Source organism: Argopecten irradians, chromosome 8 (assembly GCF_041381155.1).
Source record: "Argopecten irradians isolate NY chromosome 8, Ai_NY, whole genome shotgun sequence".
Classification (NCBI taxonomy): domain Eukaryota; kingdom Metazoa; phylum Mollusca; class Bivalvia; order Pectinida; family Pectinidae; genus Argopecten; species Argopecten irradians.
This window is the reverse complement of record NC_091141.1, coordinates 24,367,989-24,389,389: the sequence shown is the minus strand read 5'-3', so window position 1 is coordinate 24,389,389 and position 21,401 is coordinate 24,367,989. Positions and strand designations below refer to the sequence as shown.

General features: G+C 34.1%; 1 protein-coding gene across 1 annotated transcript in view; it reads right to left on the bottom strand.

The window, feature by feature from the left end:
- Nucleotides 1-8,151: 8,151 nt before the first annotated feature.
- The window catches only part of LOC138329941 (uncharacterized), a 34,209-nt gene continuing 20,959 nt past the window's right edge, over nucleotides 8,152-21,401 (bottom strand). Inside the window, exons 2-3 of the mRNA XM_069277226.1 lie at nucleotides 11,151-11,417; nucleotides 8,152-8,986 (exon numbers count right to left, since the gene is read on the bottom strand). Of these exons, the coding sequence (XP_069133327.1) occupies nucleotides 8,970-8,986; nucleotides 11,151-11,417 (284 nt within the window). The 3' untranslated portion in view covers nucleotides 8,152-8,969. The remainder of the gene's footprint in view (nucleotides 8,987-11,150; nucleotides 11,418-21,401) is intronic.

Here is a 21,401-nt window from a genome sequence, read left to right as displayed (position 1 = left end):
ACATCGCATATGTGGGAGACCATCTTTACATGATACTGACTGTTAATTGGTTGTTAATTTGAAGTTGAATTTCTTGTAATTTTCACCATTAAAAACTGTCATAAAACATACAATGTGTGAGTATGGATGCTTATATATGATGGTTCAGGTCCATAAAAGCACCATTATACCATTGTCATAGTGATAAATGCCTCATGAAATATCACACGTTTTGAAAGAACCACCACAGCTAACGCCATGTTTCAAACTTTTGGGTAATATCAGAAAACCGAGTAGCATCACGTGACCGACATCAGCGATACACGTATAGATTGGAACCTCCCGATTCGTGACACGTGGCCAACATAGGCAATAACTTTGTAAATATGGAAAGTTTAAAACTTAGAGAGGAAGAGAACAATATGTAGATTACTTCAAATACTTTTTCTATGCCAAAAATACAAAAAGTCATAGACCATAAAACTTTTATAAAAAAAAAAAAAAAAAAAAAAAAACGTGGTCACAGAACGTTCAGCAGAAAGCTGAACATTTTTCGTAATAATTTCATACATAGATCATACTGAAACAATTGAAAGAATATGAATAATCCTTATGAAATGGGTCTTGATATACAAGCCCTGGCAAAGCAGTAGAATGAAAAACAGGTAATGAAAATTAATAACTTTTTTTCTTCCTGCCCTCTTATCCGTTAAATCTTGAACTCTGAAGAAGTGTGAACAAGAAAACCTTCATTTGTAATTATATCTGTTAAATGTAAATAAGGCACGTGTTTAGTCAGTTCAGAATCAAATACTATGTAAAATTATATATTGACGCGTCGCAAGATACTAGTGATACTTCGCGTAATCCGTACTTCGTGGTTTAGTATTAAACGTGATGCATTTAGTCAAGTTTCTAAATATGAAGTATTATATACCAAACGAACCGGAAGGATTCACAGATTTCAAATATGTAACTATTTGACAGATATGAGGAAAATATTTAGGAAAAATTCGTAGAAATTTGTCAACATAACGTCATTTTCTCGTTGTCCCATGTTACATCGCGGTTGCACAAATACGTAAGAAAGTCACGGTACTCTCGTAATTTTTCATTCAAAACTGTTAAAATTCGTCCATCTTAAGTACGATATATTTTTTTGTAGATAACGGCATTTTGGAATATGTGAGTAAAAAGAGTAGAATAGAAAAAGAGCAAAAGTGTCCCATCTAGTATCAAGAAGTAGAACCGCGTTGTTTAGCTACGCTGAAATGTATTAATAAGACGATGTAAGTGGACAATAAACAATCATAACAAAGTACAGGTTCAATAAAACTATCTGAGGTAGATATCATATGCAGAAATAAAACGGTATCTTAATTACATTGATTTTGCCGTGTCCAAAGCATATGTCCCAAACGCGAATATGCCCGACCTTAATTAACGACAATACGTTTATGACGTACTCATACCAAAATCGCTTTGTTTTGTGTTGTTGGCTCTATAAGCATATAAAAGTACATTTTGCGTTGTTCATTTTCATATATAACATAACCCAAGTCGGTTGCAAATTATAAAAGATATATCCATTGCCGTATATTTACACTTGCTTGCTTGGTCACTATACGCTAATACTAGCCGATTTTGTTTACCATAACTGCATGGTAACATTGAACTTTGAACTTGCGTAAGAAAATGTTCTATGCAACGTAAAAGGACTACTTTTTTTAAACAAACACATGGCTTTGTTTACATTTTGATGCAACATTACGTGTATATTGTTGTTTTTCATAGAATTTTGGAAAAATGTAAACAATAAATACATGTTTTATATTTATATATGATTCAAAATTTTTTAAATTAACAATTGTATAAAGAAACGGAAAAATATCCCGACCGGGGCGACGTGCTTTCATTTTTTATTAAAAATGATGGGTGTCAAATGTAAACATTACCTCTGTGTCTGTGTTCGTCATACGATCTAGTCTTTTGGGTGGACGGGCGGGAGACCTCCTGATAGAGGTCAGTTATAAACATATCCTCTTGTCTTTGTTCTTTGAGAATTTAATCATGTGTATTATAAAACATGCACCGCTAGTAATCCACGTGTTGACAGTTACGCGTCACCACAAATAGATTGTATCCATCGAAAACAAGTGAAGTTGTTCCATCTATAGCCTAGATGGCGATGGATATAAGCGTAGATTATATAATCACATGGCTCCGAAGGATGTAATATCGTCAAGTCAGACGACAATCTCAAACGAATTCTACTTGAACACTGGTGTTTTGACAACTTCGGAAAACTCCACTGTGTAAGCGTGCGTCAGCCTCGCCTCGCTGCACAATAACGGTCACCGAGTTCACACATGTGGCCGAGAACAAATACTTTATGTTATTACGCTATATATGAACTTTTTGCAAAATTTAATACCTACTTAAAGTTCTGATCTGATTAAATAAAATTATCTCTTAAATTTACTTTGTTTGTCATGTTTATTTTACACTAAAATATTGAACTTTTTTGTCGTCGCGGATGAATAATTCTACCTTACGTGGCAGCGTCATCATTCGCTGTTCAATTGAGTAAGCTCCTCCCACTTTTGACCGACTTTTATTGAATAATTACGTCACTTTCAAATGACGATTTTATTGCATAAAATATAAATAAAAAGTCGTGTGAGTGTAAATATAGGGATTGGATTTCGTTTTTATGTTAACCATGCTTGTATGGAGCAATTCCTCTAAGAATATATTCAATATGGGGCGCTAACGCGCCCCATAGAATATATTCTTAGAGGAATTGCTCCATACAAGCATGGTTAACATAAAAACGAAATCCAATCCCTATATGTTACATAGAAATGTCCCAAGTTCACTTTTACGTCATACGTAAAAACTTGTTTCATCATGACGTCGCCGTTTATCCAACCATAAAACAACATTCACTCATACAATCATATATTGAAAATGTTTCCGTACGATAATACACTAAGTTTAATTAAAATTGAGTCCTTCTAAAGACTAGTCGAACAGTAATTATAACAAATATACTTGTAACCCCCCCCTTCCGCAACTGACACACGATACCGATACTACTATCAAGCAAAACTTTAGTTGCAAAAGTCATTGACGTTAGATGGCTACCATGTTTTACGGTAATTAATGAAAAAAAGCTAAAGGCTTGCACTAAAGGTGCGAACCCCAACTTCTCCCTACCACCTTCCATATTATCAGTGTTGTGGGCATTTCGATTTCAGTGTTGTGGTCATGATATTACTTATCCTATTTATGCCATTGTTTATTTTCTTGTCAACATATTTTTATCTGCAAATTAATGTCCCCAGAATATTGCAATGTTCCAGACATCTGCGTAATAAAATTTTAATACAAGCCGTGACGGTATCTGACGGGAACATTTTGGTTAAAATTTCAAGCTATAAACACCGAAAAAATAGATCACACGCGTAGGCTTCCGTATCTAACTTATGTGCATGTGTAAATGTATTTCCATTTAATGAAATCATAGGCGACCAGATTACTATACATTGAGAGTTAAGTATATCTAAATCACCTATACTTTTTGTTGATTCATATATGTATTATATTGTTCAGTAAAACCTTTGACCGTTTACGATGCTATCTTTAGTGTCCTTTTGCCGGGGTCGTAGAATTAGAGAACATTATGATCAAAAATTTGAGTCAAGCATTTTTTGTTAAAATATCCATGTAGTGAGTTCAACTTTGTCTTTATCGATCTGTATTTATCATGGTACTCTATTTTATTTACAGGAAATACTACTGTACTGATACCAAATAACAAATATCGTAATACTATCTTTTTCATTAAAACCTTACGTTGCCTTATGAAAATACAATCGCCGTATTTGACTTCTAATTCGAGAACAGCTTAACTGCAGCTTTGTGTACAAGATTAGCATTTTATACCGTTATTATACATAAAAATTATGTACATTTTGGAAGCAAAATAAAGATGAAATATGATTTTAGTCCTCAACATGAATATTGGAAACTCCATTCAAGCACAAGAGAAACATTACAGGAATCTTTAATTTGATTAAAATCAAAGAAAAGTCAGATATAGACACAATATACAGATGTATATACATACATTTTATATACATGGTCTTATAGGTCATATCAAAAGGATTCGATACATATATAACTTTTGTATTTCTATATTCGAAATTTCTTTAAATGCCATTTTTAATCCAAGCCGTTGTCCGTATTTAACGCCGTTCGACGTCACGCTAGTGTAACGCTAAGTATCACCAGTATCTTGCGACGCGTCATAATTAGTAAAGACATTTAAACAGAAATACCTGACACAAGATGTTAATTTTTAATTGTTAAAATTCGTCCATCTTAAGTACGATATATTTTTTTTGTAGATAACGGCATTTTGGAATATGTGAGTAAAAAGAGTAGAATAGAAAAAGAGCAAAAGTGTCCCATCTAGAATCAAGAAGTAGAACCGCGTTGTTTAGCTACGCTGAAATGTATTAATAAGACGATGTAAGTGGACAATAAACAATCATTACAAAGTACAGGTTTAATAAAACTATCAGAGGTAGATATCATATGCAGAAATAAAACGGTATCTTAATTACATTGATTTTGCCGTGTCCAAAGCAAATGTCCCAAACGCGAATATGCCCGACCTTAATTAACGACAATACGTTTATGACGTACTCATACCAAAATCGCTTTGTTTTGTGTTGTTGGCTCTATAAGCATATAAAAGTACATTTTGCGTTGTTCATTTTCATATATAACATAACCCAAGTCGGTTGCAAATTATAAAAGATATATCCATTGCCGTATGTTACATAGAAATGTCCCAAGTTCACTTTTACGTCATACGTAAAAACTTGTTTCATCATGACGTCGCCGTTTATCCAACCATAAAACAACATTCACTCATACAATCATATATTGAAAATGTTTCCGTACGATAATACACTAAGTTTAATTAAAATTGAGTCCTTCTAAAGACTAGTCGAACAGTAATTATAACAAATATACTTGTAACCCCCCCCTTCCGCAACTGACACACGATACCGATACTACTATCAAGCAAAACTTTAGTTGCAAAAGTCATTGACGTTAGATGGCTACCATGTTTTACGGTAATTAATGAAAAAAAGCTAAAGGCTTGCACTAAAGGTGCGAACCCCAACTTCTCCCTACCACCTTCCATATTATCAGTGTTGTGGGCATTTCGATTTCAGTGTTGTGGTCATGATATTACTTATCCTATTTATGCCATTGTTTATTTTCTTGTCAACATATTTTTATCTGCAAATTAATGTCCCCAGAATATTGCAATGTTCCAGACATCTGCGTAATAAAATTTTAATACAAGCCGTGACGGTATCTGACGGGAACATTTTGGTTAAAATTTCAAGCTATAAACACCGAAAAAATAGATCACACGCGTAGGCTTCCGTATCTAACTTATGTGCATGTGTAAATGTATTTCCATTTAATGAAATCATAGGCGACCAGATTACTATACATTGAGAGTTAAGTATATCTAAATCACCTATACTTTTTGTTGATTCATGTATGTATTATATTGTTCAGTAAAACCTTTGACCGTTTACGATGCTATCTTTAGTGTCCTTTTGCCGGGGTCGTAGAATTAGAGAACATTATGATCAAAAATTTGAGTCAAGCATTTTTTGTTAAAATATCCATGTAGTGAGTTCAACTTTGTCTTTATCGATCTGTATTTATCATGGTACTCTATTTTATTTACAGGAAATACTACTGTACTGATACCAAATAACAAATATCGTAATACTATCTTTTTCATTAAAACCTTACGTTGCCTTATGAAAATACAATCGCCGTATTTGACTTCTAATTCGAGAACAGCTTAACTGCAGCTTTGTGTACAAGATTAGCATTTTATACCGTTATTATACATAAAAATTATGTACATTTTGGAAGCAAAATAAAGATGAAATATGATTTTAGTCCTCAACATGAATATTGGAAACTCCATTCAAGCACAAGAGAAACATTACAGGAATCTTTAATTTGATTAAAATCAAAGAAAAGTCAGATATAGACACAATATACAGATGTATATACATACATTTTATATACATGGTCTTATAGGTCATATCAAAAGGATTCGATACATATATAACTTTTGTATTTCTATATTCGAAATTTCTTTAAATGCCATTTTTAATCCAAGCCGTTGTCCGTATTTAACGCCGTTCGACGTCACGCTAGTGTAACGCTAAGTATCACCAGTATCTTGCGACGCGTCATAATTAGTAAAGACATTTAAACAGAAATACCTGACACAAGATGTTAATTTTTAGATCTAGGTCATGGTTCTGTTTTTTTCGGCGATAATAACTGAACTTGCTTGGAAATATGTGATGTATTCTTCTGTGCGCTCTCTGTTTCACACTCTCCATGTGGATGAAGCGGGTTTTCAAAGAAACCTAGCATGAGACTTTGTTGTGAATGACGTTGCTATACTTAGAATGAATACCACAACACTCATTGATACAATGAAACCTGGCGTTTACCTTATTTGATATAATTGCAAATCTGTTTTTATCATCGCATTTTTTATACTGATTAATCAGAATATCGTATTATAACCGGTTATTTACGCGGATTGATATTTTTTATTTTAAGGGATAACGAGGAAACTAGATTTAAGCGGTATATTTTTTGTGTGATTCTACTTTAAGTTGATATAGAATTGAATGATTCTTTAATGTTTCGCAGATAAAATGTCCCACAAATTCGTGGAAATATCACCCCGCGAAAATAATGGGCTATAAATGACATCACACCTGTTTGTTTGTTTAATTAATTAACATCCTATTAACAGTCAGAGTCATGTAAGAACGGCCTCCCATGTATGCGGTGTGTAGCGTGTGTGTAGTGCGAGGTGCTACGGTATGTTCGTGTTGCGTCATATTAAGATCCAGGGTCATGTAAGGACGGCCTCCCATGGATGTGGTGCGCAGTGTGTATAAAGAGCGTGTTTTGGGAGTTTGCGGTATACTCGTGTTGTGTCTTCTTGTTTAGCTGAACTGCTGCTGTTATTATAGTGCTATATCACTGAAGCATGCTGCAATACACCCCATCCGGTCACATTATACTGACAACGGGAAAACCAGTCCTCCGATTCCCTTAATTATTGCTAGCGCGAAACAGGAGCAGAAACCACCATTTTTATAGACCAAGGTGTGATCGGCCTAGTACAGAACGTATCGGTAACAAAAAGTAGACAATATCCATAAACAACTAACGGTGGTTTAGTTGTTTAAAAAAAACAGAAGAAGAAAGAGTAAAAGAGTATCTATCAAGACAAGAACACGTAAAACAGTCTGACAATAGACAATTTACCCATAATGCATACCTCTTCCGTCAGTAGAAGATTGGAGGGAAAAAAACCATATTTGATTAGTTACATTAAAATTCATGATATATCAATAGTATAGTTTTTAAATTAATTTGTTTCGTATGCACCTGGTCATAATAAAGATACCCTCCGGTATGGAAAAAATGTGCTGTTTTATGTTACAAATTGTTCAAATTGTAAATGCATAAACATCGATAAAATATTAGCATACAAAAACTCGCGTTTTGCCTTTAATAAACCCAATAACATACAAATGTCTAAAGGCGTTAAATATAATTTGGCAAGATTCTGGTTGCCTAATAGAGAATGTTTGTTGTTAAACTAGCTATGATGTTTACCTCTCTGAATCAAGAGAAACCTAACGGAAATCGTGAGAAATAAGTTTGAAAAAATCATACTACTTTATGTGACATAATGAAGATATTCAAAGCCAATACAATTGCTGTCTTTTTTTTTATAAAAGTCAATAAGCATATTATTTTTAGAGTCCCCGAAGGGTCAGATTTCAAACTGTTGGAAATAGTCACGAAATGTCTTTAAACAAGCAAAATACAATCACAACATAATTACTTCGGGTTTGATGTGGACTTATTTCCATTATTTCGTTGGATACTTCTTTTTAAAGCTGCCCGATATTAATCGGTTTGAAAACATGTTTCCTGTTTTAGAAACGTGTTAGAGGAGCGACCAATGCTCCATGACCTTAATTGTGAGGTCATTTACTTATTTGTAGAAATCAACAACACCTTGAATATGGAAAGATATTTATTGGAACTTCTCTCGACATTGCAGGTGCTTGCATTACCGAATGAAACTTGTTAACGGTTATGTTTTAGAAGTTGAATCTAAGTCAGTGGGATAAAATTGTATCTTCTTAAGAAAGGTTTGAATAATTGTAGCAAAATGCGTTTTCCATCAGCGCTGTTTTATGCCATTTTATTCGAATTACTTATTAAAAGAAGAGATAAATTCGTAAAAAATATTGATTTTGCAAAACAACATACAATTCCAAAAGTCAAAAGATTAGAAACTTTATCATGCGGAATAGAAAAGCTACATGCCATGTATAACCTGGAAATATTACTTACATCACGTATTTGTAAAGAGAAAAGCATGCACAAGTTACGTAAGACGATAAAGAACAGCCTGCAAAGACACTTGATCCAAATTGTCACATAGATTTTGGAGTACATCGCATAAAGGAACAGTCGGAATTATAGAATGAAACACAGACACGAGAAAGACATTAGTAACATATATTTAGATAATCTGTTAACATTCGATCTGAAATTTAGAGATAATCAGTAAAGATATTTGAACACTGACACGTGACTCCCCGATCGGCAAAGCCTCTTGGGGAGATTCACAGGAGACAGTACATAGGTTTAGCTGCGAAAAAACATGACATGCAGAGTTTTGATCCAAAGTGAAGCTAGATATTGAAGATGTCCACAGAATTATACAGAGTCATCCCAGACGTTTCTGAACATGCACACCAAGGAGGAGATGGAGATCCTTCGGGTTGACATGCACCATAACGACACAGAAAAGGTTCTTCATGCACAGGCATTCACGGGCTCACCCCACCTGTAATGATCCAAACACAAATATGTTAACATTAACATTCAAGATATTTAAGCCTACACATATTTTCACGCTTCTCTGGAATTTATAATTATTATTTATTTTTGCAAAATAGTAATTTGACTGACATATCGTTACTGTAGGAATGTCATCCATTTAGTTTTAAAGCTCTCAGTGTTATAGGCATTACCTTCATCAAATATCATATTTAAAACCTGTTTATTGATTTTGTTTAATTAATTAGATGATAATTTCATATGTTAAGCAATGTCATGTTGAGGGATTAACAATCAATTTCCGTGTATTAGCATATTGCCTAGATGATTTAGAATTTAAGAAATAATATTCCAATGCATTAATGTCAGTGCGATCGTATTTTGAAACAAAAGAAAGCATATGAATAAATTTTCAATGGCAGTAAAGATAAATCAACCAGTATGTCTAAATATGGTTGCGTGATATTTTTTTAAATGTTTTGCAAAGGGGAAAAAATTGTCAATCTGTAGATATCGTTTTATACAAAGTGAATATCAACTCAACATGGCATCAGAATAGCTTCATGAAAGAGTTATGAAATGGACTTTAAATCATTAGCTATTAAAACAGATTAACACACGAATAAAATGCAATTACGAAAATGATTAATATGAATCAGAGACATTAATACGATGCAAAATAGAAATGAACGCAGTATTCTTACGAAGAAAAATAATATTACTGAAATAGTTGCAGACATATATAACACATTCATAACAATTTATGAAATGGACACAAAAAATAAAACAAAAGCACAACAAGAAAATAGGAACAAAGACGTAAAAGTGTAGCAAAGTAAAAAAAAATAGATGTTTACAAAATATAAAAGAATTAATGAAAAATAAAGGAAACATGAATCTTAGAAGATAACGTTTCACAAATGATACAACGAAAATAGAAATGAGAGAATGGACATTAGATAGAAAACATACAAAATGTCAAATCTTATATGTGTACAAGAAATAAAATGTTGACATATTCGTAAACATAGTTTTTGTTTTATTTCCTAACCATCTGATATAGTAATAATAAAATGATCGTATTATTCAATGAAAAGGAAATGTGCAGTAATCACAAAATTGATAAAATCCCGCTAGTATCACGGAAATGGCATGTGATAACAATTACTTGCTGGAACAGTGAATCAAAAACGTAAACAGAAAACTACGGCAACTAAACAATCAAATTAGATATTTTAATCTCATTTATAAATTTACAGGTTAACACTAATAAAACCAATGCTAGAAACGAAATGCAAAGAAATGAATAATTTTACTTAAATGAATTGATGAAAAAATCAACATATAATTGTGAACAATATAACAAAAAAAAATGTTGTATATATATATATATATTATTAGAAATTTATATATATAAAAGAATAACAGCATATTAATTGATACATAGACACAATCTGAAATTCGTTTACATATGAAAAAGTATATTTGTAAGTCGTGAGTCCTAACGCTTTCCCATGTCTACGAGCTGCCGATACGGAAATCATGTCTTTGATAAGAATACACTTGATGTGTTCGTCGTTTTACAAATTCTTAGTGTTGCGAGAAATATGTTCTGTTATACCATTATGTGAAGCAGCATAACAGCAATTCTGTAGCGTAAAACTGATATACAAGATTTAAATTACAGGTAACTGCAACCCGTCAAGCATTCATTACGTTATGAATTTGATGTAATACTATTTCAAATCCTTCAACGCGTAGAGCAGCGAGCGTGCATGTGTATGAGCAATATACCATTCAGTCATACGCTCATAAAACAATGAACCCCAAGTTTCCTTCACGTTAAAGATAGACTTTAATAAATAGACTGATATGTTTGCATAAAATATCCACAATGATTCATCAAAAATATTTGTTTACTTTTGAAATATTTAGTTATCTAATAGCGTGAGGTAAACAACAAAATCCGTGTTTCTTATATAATAGTATGTAATATGTAAATAGAATAATGTGAGCATTTAATTGATCAGTTCCATTCTCGCAATTTGGTAGTTCATTCGCTTTATAAATCATAATTTGATCTCAACCGTATGCTATGTGCCAGCCCTGCTGACGCTTTGACATGTCTGGGTAGGATCTAACCAAAGGGATTTCCGCATCTGTGTAGATACCTTCAGAATCGAGAGGGGAGCCGTGATCTCGTTTTCCGTATGCGATACTCCACTTGTTGGATCTTCGTTTGCCGTAAGCTATGTTCCACCCTTGTCGGAGGCGTTTTTCAGGGACGCCATACTCTCCAGTGAATGGTTCTTCCCTTGTGTCTAACGTTTTAACATAATTTTCCAGAAGGCGATCGTAAAGGTCTTGGTTTGGTTTTCCTGTCAGAAGTGATAGAAGTGGCCCCTGTTCTTCTGTGTGTAGGGGAAGGCCAAGAGTTCCTGGAAAAGAAAAGAAAATATTGGTCGACTTGAGAAACAGCTTTAATCTGCTTAAAACAGAATTTCCTATCAATGCTGTATAAGATTATTTATCTTATCATAATTCATTTTAAAGTAATGATACTTTCGTGTTTGATTCAGCCGATGGTCTATCACCGTCTGATACAAATATTACAATGGCTGGGAAAGGACATTGAACAAATATTCCATTGGAACGAAATATCATTGCGCGAGAACAAGGCCAAAAAAATAAAAGTATATTTAAAGTTACCCAACCGATCCTAATTTTTTTATCCTCGATCCTATGAAAGACACACAAAAAATCTCCCGACGTACCGACCTTATTTTTAACCCATAACAAACATTTAGTTTTTTTTGCTTAATTAATTTGTTCGAACTTAATGATGTTTCGTTCGAACGTAATGATATTTCATTAAAACGCAATGTTTACGTAAAGAAATAATAAATCACTCCCACGCAAAATTGTTTTTTCGTTCCCTCGCAATGCCCTTTTCCATGTCCGTTCCAAGCCAACGAGGTTCTAATACTTTAATACATTGTTGCAACTAGTGAGTTCTCCACAGACACACGAACTGTTAACAAAACAAACTTCAATATACGCATACTTTTCAGTGTATTGTTTGTTTAGTAAAATAGAGACACCAGTATTTCTTTATAAAATTAGCGACAGTCAATAAGCCAACAAAAGATGTCAGATCCATAATTTACAAAGTCAACAAAAGAGATATTTGGGTTAGTGTTGCTTTATTGTAGGTACATTAATGCATTTACATGTTCGTCGGTCAGTCAGCCTAAGTGTTGGGATATTCTGTACTGTTGTGCTACGGCCGATGGATAACAACTGACTGTGACTTAGACCAATCCTGGCATTCACTAGCAAATATCCAAAACAATGAACAAGGTTGCAAACAGGACGGTAAAAAAAAAACATGCTTGTAACATTGATTGTCTCAGATTCTGACTAGCACAATGCGGTAATGGCTTTTCCTAGTACCCGAATTGTCATTGAAATATACACAAGGGAGAGGAATTGTTTTTATATGGACAATTCAACAAACGACACTTCTTTCTTTATTTAACCAAGTTATCCGGCCTCGACACTTTTACTCAGATAGGTGACTGTGATATGACAGATCCGGCCTCGACACTTTTACTCAGATAGGTGACTGTGATATGACAGATCCAGCCTCGACACTTTTACTCAGATAGGTGACTGTGATATGACAGATCCAGCCTCGACACTTTTACTCAGATAGGTGACTGTGATATGACAGATCCGGCCTCGACACTTTTACTCAGATAGGTGACTGTGATATGAGCTGTAGTCACTTTGATGTAACTAAGTAACCAAGACATCTTTTATGCATGTTGATGTGACCAATCCAGGCAAGACAACTTGGGTATCACCAAGTCAACCACGATAACGTTAACAGATCAGTGCCAGTCATGACGATATTACTGCGACCAAGTAACAGTGGTACGAATACTTTGATGTGATATTTCCAATTTGACGTGACCATTAAAACAACAACAATATCGGTTTGAACTATTCTATATTGGCAACTCATAATCCCAACCAAAAATAAATACATAAACACATCAAGTACATTATTATGGTCGTAACAAAGCAAAATTGAAATGTCTATACGACCAACTCAATTCCTTGTATACATGTATACAAGGAATGCCTGCATCGACGTCTATTTGATAATTTCTACGATGATTGCGAAATTCACATCCAATATTTTCGAATATTTGTGTTTTATTAATAGTTTAACAAGAGTATTGCTTTGACAATTTTGAAAACGAGTACCTGTATGTTTGGATGATATTCAGTGAGTTGTACAGCATATAAAAAAACTATAAAAACACTTTAGAATGATGATATGATAAGAGAAGCCCCTAACTTCCATACAATATCCTACCTCACGGGTACTTGACTTGGAAATCATCCACCATCAATGGAAATTGACGACTGGAATCCTTAGGATTACGTGATGGTTAAGGAAATTGTCATCTATGTGACGTCACAACATACTAACAATTTTCCCCCGTTTCCTTTTAAGACCGGGATGTTAATAACAATAGTGTACGGAACATAAGCATTGTGGCTCTCATACAAAAGTAGTTCATGACTCTAAAATACAATTGATTGGTTGACAGGGCCATTTGAAGTTTCTTCACATGTATATAATATATTAGTAACACAGAACATAATATGCAGGTTGCTTTTTTCATAATATTAAATTTCAACTAAAGTTAAGTGAAAGAGAGTTGTTTCTCTTCAATAAAGAAATATCTTTCTTGTAAAAATGCGGCTGTTAGTTACAATAAGTATGGTTACCTATTGTGTTTATATTGAACGGATGTGGATATATGGCTTGTTATAAAGAGAGAAATGTAAGCCTGTTTAAAAATAGAATTATGAAACATGGAAATTGTGTGAAAGTTCTTCTTCGAAAAGAATATAGTTATTTACAATGCAGTTTTGATTTTTTTTAAGTAGAAAAAGTAGAAAGAAAGTAAAAAAAAATCCGCGGGATTAATAGAATCTTACATGGTTCTGTAATGTGGACAGGGATATCTCAACCCGAGTGAAAGATCTTGGCTTGTCAACTCGAGACTTGCCGAGGGTTGACGGCCAATATCTTTCACGAGGGTTGATTGAGATATCCCTGTCCACTTGAAAGACCCGTGTTTGATTTTTTTCTCCCAAACTTAGCAGAAATAAGATGAAATTCTTGTTTATGTCCAATTTTTTTTAGTAACACCAATATGCAGGAACGTCGTTAAAATTTATGACGTCATCCACAATGCACGTCGCGGTTACGCCGCATGTATTGAAGACGTAGCGTGATTATATTATGCATGTGAGTTGCCTTACACCCCCAGTAAATGACAGTTATCTTTTCCCTAACAACTACGGGATTTCCCTGTGAGATATGGGAAAAACCTATCAAGTATGAGAGAAAATGTCCAGACAATGCGCTCGACAATGACGGGAGTCATCAATACATACGGCAACCATTGTCGACGAATTTGTTATTTTTGACCCATTGAGACCCTTTGTGATGACGACGCTAAAACAACGGTTCATAAAACTGAATTATCCTTGTTTTTGTTACAGTATGATAGACAAGTAATCAAATAGTCGGTAAGCCTCGGGTTAACAAACCAAAATTAGGGATGATATATCCCTGTCGACTTAACAGACCCATTTAGGATTCTATTAGTATATCATGTACTTTTGGTATTTTAAATCGTCCTTATCTAATAGTTTTAATAACTGTTTATGTTCAATAATGAAAGAGTGTCTAATACTGTGGTATTTGTTTTATGTGCTCTAATAAATGGATTTAAATAATGAAAATGACAGAAGCCATTTTGATTATTAAATCTCTTAAATATATTACATTAAGTTTTAAAATCACGCTTTTAAGCTCTCAATTTTTAGTCAATCAATCACGTGTAATTAGTGAAAGCAATCAAATGTTTCTCATAAATATCACTTTCACTACAGGTTTTCCATAAAGAAAGGACAACTTTTATCACGATGTTGTGTGACCTTCACAAAAATCGCATTGGCATTGAGCGCTAGGTGACAATCTCATCATCAACGTGATATATTTATTGTCTGTGACGTTATTAGTGACAGGGGCAGCAACTACGTGTTCTTGCAGGCAAAGATGTAATAGCACACCATTTTGAAATCAATTAGATGCTCTATTTGAAATGTCAGCCCATTTGAATTGTTTTATCAAAATAGAAAACATTTATCATTTCTCCAAATTTTGCCTGATTCATTATATCTTTCAAAATGTCAGGACTATCTCAGTATTTGTTCTTTATTAAGTCTGTCTTTCCCTTTAGTTTCCTTTAGCAGTTCCTGTTTCAATCGGCAAATCAATACTTTGCATTCCATCCTCTATTCAATTGGAAACAATATAAGACATTTGATGGAGTATCAACCTTAGGTTAGAAGTACTTCTTCGTTTATTCCGTCATTCCTGAATCTTTTATATTTGAGATGTCCTTAGATGACCATTGCTATCAACAGGTAGTTACACAAACGTACCCAAGCCTTACTTGTCTTTGTTCTCCTACGCAAATTTTACCCCTTACGTCTTTTTTTATCATGTTTTGTTGTTAGTTTACAACTGTTCTTGTTTCTATTGTTTTGGTTGAATCGTTATCTTCTAAATTGACGTTAAATCTTCTATTTGGCGTCTGTGCATTTCCTCTTTTAAACATATTTCATTTCCAGATCAGGGTCGTTTTCATGTTGAATACAATGTCGATGTATTATTGTATATGACCCCTTTCCGTCCGTGTAAGTATGGCTAACACTATTTCCATTTATTTGAATTATGTCCCTTAAACTCCCGATACTTCAGCCCATTAATTCTTGATGATAATGAAACGTAAGGTGTGTTCGTTTTTGTGATTATAATACGTGTGTTTATTTTATTTTTATTTTTAAAGGAGTGGTGGTTAATTTTGCAACTTCGCGGAATATCAAAATAGTAAGTAGTACACGATTGGAATAATAGCCGAATTACATTTACTCCTATAGATAAACCCTCTTCCCATGCCCACAAACGTTTTCTTAAAGTTGTGTCCCTTGTGCTGTCGCATTGTTAAAGATTCTTTAACAATTCTCCTTATTTTCATATAATACAGTTGATGATAACATGTATATCATGATGACGCTTCTATACGATAAATGGCAGCACAAGAGAAGGCCTCAAGTAAATATCGATAGTTTCTGTGTGAAACAAAGGCTTGATGATAACTAGGATGGATCCATACTCCAGTTGTAGATAAATCACGTACACAGCAACACACTCAATCGTGTAGGTATGGGTACAAACTAGTTCATTTCAGATCCCTAATTACCATTATTGGGTTGATAAATGCATCTTCAAAAATCACACAAACGATATTGCGATAACATCTGCGTGGTACCTGATAAATGTTACAGACGGATTACAATTCATTACTACCCTTCTTCGTGTGACAGAGACAAACTGCAGTGACATGTATGTAGTTCATTAAAGACATTAAAATGTCACCGATCATGGCAGTAATCGTACGATGTATAGAACAATTACTGTTAAGGCATATTGACACTCGCTATAACTTAATCAATATTCATATTCCGTAAGTTGACCACTTTATTAGCATGTTCCCGTTTGGTCTCGTTCGGTTATCCTTAAAGGAACTAAATCGTTAAAAAAATCATGTGATAAAAGGTAAAAAGAATTTTAGAAATGAAAATAAATGTAAAAGTTGTGTACTTTGTGGTAATAACAAAATTTAAAAGTTTGTATAACCACTTTGTTCAAAATGGAGAAAAACTGAAAATAAATAGAAACGACCTAGTCACTATTTCATATTATTACCTTTCGGCGAGTGTAATCAATCCCTATGCGTATGCGCGAAATTTTTGCAATTTTTTAACGTTGATAAACATTGCCAATTGTGTCATATTTGACCAATACTTTCATTATTTCTTTATGGATTTGTCAATTGCGATATACTGTGTAACATAAAAAATCGTAGCAACTTTCTTTCATGGTATGCAGATTTTAACTCCTCTCATGGGTACAATTATTCGTGGTTAGTACTTGTAATAACTATAATAGTAATATACATGTATGGCAGATATTTCGTTAATTCTACCTGCATTATCTTAGCAATTACAATAAATCTACATAAAATAGATTTCATATTACACCTAGGCGAAACCTATTTCTCAAACTCAAGAGACTGCTGAAAACATTAGAGTAATGCTCATTATAAGTAATGATTTAAAATATATTTCTTTTACGCATCGAATAATATCTTAAGATGAGTGGATAATTTCTTTTACGCATCGAATAATATCTTAAGATGAGTGGATAATTGCTATTAGTCGGTCAATAGCTTTAAAGTAGGTATTTACACATGATGAACCATTGAACACCCTGACAATGTTCATCGCCATCAGTCAATTTGTTTTGTTTCCTTATCCATAATTTACTTTAGAATGTGATATTATATGAAACACTTGTTTGTTAAAGATGTTCTACCGCCGGCAAAGCATAAATACCAAAGAAAGTAAAAATGCCGTTCCCGAAAACAACTACCGGTTTACGGTAAGTACATGTCAGCTGTTCTGGTTTTCCCAAAGTGTAAGGGTTTAACATACATCCATGATAGATCGTTTACGGGTATGATGTGGGATTCCCACAGGTGGAAGGCTATATACAGAAGTTTAATGTTGGACACCTTAACCACTATTATCCTGCAGTCCAAATGTCCGGCAATGAATCACAATGAAGACAATACGACACCGTACTAGACTCTACACGGTGTCGAGGGCGTAGATCCCGACCCTGTGGCAGATTTAAAGCTTTGTGATAGATAGGCTTTCACTCTCTGATCTGTTGCCGGCACTTAATTGAACAAGACTCCTGAGGGAATACACACAGATCAGAACAAAGCGATTTGGCCTAAATGCATTTCTAAAACCCACTTCACATTGGCGGCAATGTCCGTGTAATTAATTAAGAGAAGGCTGAGCGGACTCCAGTAGAAATTGAAATGTAGATCAACTAGAGTCATAAATATTGAGGTACATCGGTCAGATTGGTGACCAGTTTGGCTGGTATCATTACAATGGTATCTGTATCGACTTGATATATAAATCTAAGAGATACCATAGCTCCAATCGTAATTCCTGATAGGCTTCGGTTAACTGACTTTATCTTGTCTTACACGACAGAGAATATAAAATTATTCATAGGTCATTCGGTTTTTATAGAAGCAAAGTCTGCTCTTTGAATAGAACGATACGAAATATGAAATTAAGCAGGGATACTAACAACCGCATCAAAAGCGTGTGTTACTTGTATTCTTGGATAGTACTGGAAAAAATATCATGTGTTTGAAAAGTGTATCATATTCAAGCGTGGCTAAAAGAATTGTGTTTACTGAAATGCGGCGTAGTGAAGTTAAGCATATCGTATTGAAATGCGTTTAGTCAAGCATGGCATAGTGAAATGCGTTTAGTCAAGCATGGCATAGTGAAATGCGTTTAGTCAAGCATGGCGTAGTGAAATGCGTTTAATCAAGCATGGCGTAGTGAAATGCGTTTAGTCAAGCATGGTGTAATGAAATGCGTTTAGTCAGGCATGGCGTAGTGAAATGCGTTTAATCAAGCATGGCGTAGTGAAATGCGTTTAGTCAAGCATGGTGTAATGAAATGCGTTTAGTCAGGCATGGCGTAGTGAAATGCGTTTAGTCAAGCATGGCGTAGTATAATGCGTTTTTGTCAAGCATGGTGTAGTGAAATGCATTTAGTCAAGCATGGCGTAGCTAGTTTGATATAACCAGCCGTGGCTTTCATCAAGTGTGTCCAGTAAAGCGTGGAGTAGTAAAAATCATTCAATCAAGCATGACATAGTCAAGCGTGGGTTGATGGATTAAAAGCTGTACAAGTGTGACCAGGGCAAGTGCAAGGATAATAACCGGATAATTACTATTGAACATGTACGTAGAAATGGCCTACACATTAGGTAGGCAAGGCTATTTGACGGTCACCAGAGTGTACTTATGCTAGCTGGAAATTGTTTCATCTTCCATATAGTGGGTATCATCGACCTGACTCGAAGGACCGTATACCTTTGTCTACCCGTAACAATTTGTCTCCTGGCGAACGCCCTAATGTGACTTTGCTATCACTTGTAATCATATATCCCCACTTTAAATCCATTCAAAGCCCAATAATGTCTGTTTGGTAATCAATATTTGTCCATGACAGAAGACTCCCCTTGATTAGCCTATAGAACATTGTATCTGTCCACATCACGTTACAATATTGATACCTATAGTGCTTATACCTGACTAGAAGTACACTGAAAAATAATTTCTCGTAAAACTTTTCTAATTTGAAAACAATGCGTGTTGGATATTTCCATGCATGAATTAAATGCGTTCTTTCATATTTCAAGTTACTTTTCACGTTTGCATCACACAGTGTACACCTTTCACCAGTTCTATGACACTGCAAACAGTCGTATTGAAAATGCGTTAGGAAAAATGACAATGCTTTTAAAAAGAGCGAAATAAGGAAGGAAATTGAACTAATAAAAATGTATTATCGAAAATGGTGATTTATTTCCCCCAATATATATATATATATAACCCGAATAAATCGTACGAAAATCCTATGAAAGTTTGTAATTCATGCATATTTAATGTACGTCAATAAAGCCATGATAAATATATAAAATGTCATACTGTTTACTTATCTTATTTCCAAGGGATCCAATTCTTTATCACTTCGCATTTAAACATTATTTCTGGTCCACAATATAATGACCTAATTCATAAGTTACTCACACAATGTTAAAATGTATTTCAGACTTAAAATTATTTTATTTTGTTTCATAATTTCATTTTTACTGTTCCTTATGGTGAATAATAACCAGGCCGAGGATGTTGTTATAGGTTCTTCTAACAGGTCGCTAAAACACCATATTGACTGAATCAAAGGTAAAAGGTCCTCAATTTTGAATTTAGATAAGGAGTTTTTTTAAATATATGTCAGAAGGCTAATCTGATATGCACTATCAGAAGAACGATGACCACAGGACGCCGCCCTGAAGAACTACAAGTGTTGGTAATGCAGTTCACAAACGCAATATCGACAAGGTTGTGACGTCCCAATAGCGATATCGTTTCGCTGTTTCTAAAAATGGCAATACCGAGTCGATATGCTTTATATGAACCTCCATATAATAATGAATAATCGATAAGAATAGGCGAAAATCAAATATTATCTAATATTGATAAAAATCAACCAAGTAAGTCTGTATTTTAGTTTTATAATTTCAGATTTTGTAATTTATATACCATTGAAAAACTGATGAGGATTTCTCCTCAGACATACTCGAATATATCAGCTATTTAACTATCTTTGGATTTGAAAGCTCTAGATATCACATGTGTTCCAAACATGTATCAGAATTATTTACTTTCAAATACATTTCGGAATTTAAAAGCGGAAAAATGCCATTTTCAAACTACGTCTTTTAGAATAAGTGTATCTTCTCCAATTCTTTAGGCTAAGACAAGACATTGTCGATGGAAAATATTATCACCAGAAAGCGCGAAACACTGTTATTTTCTCGAATGCATATCAATACGACCTAGAAAACCGCGAAATATCTTCCCCGCGAAAGTCATTATCCTTACTGTAACAGTATGGTATATCCTCTACTGATCCAAAAGCACACTAAATCACATGCATCATACCGGTATGTCCCTAAGGAGCCCCATCCCCCAATGCGGTCTATAGAACCGTATGATACACTTTGTATTGATTCCTGTGTTTATATAGCCAATAAACGAGAGCTTGTCCGAATTTTTCCTATAAACGCTAATTAAATCTAGATTGTAATCCTTTGAAATTATGACTCTGCAATAGAGTTTCCTTGGGGTCATAAAGTAGACATTAGTACATTACGATATAGCGAGGGAGTGACAGAGTTGGAGTTATATAGCTGTAAACATACTATGTGGGAGAGGTTCTACTGTCATATTGATACTGTTAATATGCTAAATAGGATGTACTACTATCTTATTGATACTGCTAACATAGTATATGGGATAGGTTCTTCTGTCATATTGATACTGTTAACATAGTAAATGGGAGAGGTACTACTGTCATATTGATACTGTTAACATAGTAAATGGGAGAGGTATTACTGTCATATTGATACTGTTAACATAGTAAATGGGAGAGAGTACTACTGTCATATTGATACTGTTAACATAGTAAATGGGAGAGGTACTACTGTCATATTGATACTGCTAACATAGTATATGGGATAGGTTCTACTGTCATATTGATACCGTTAACATAGTAAATGGGAGAGGTATTACTGTCATATTGATACTGTTACCATAGTAATGGGA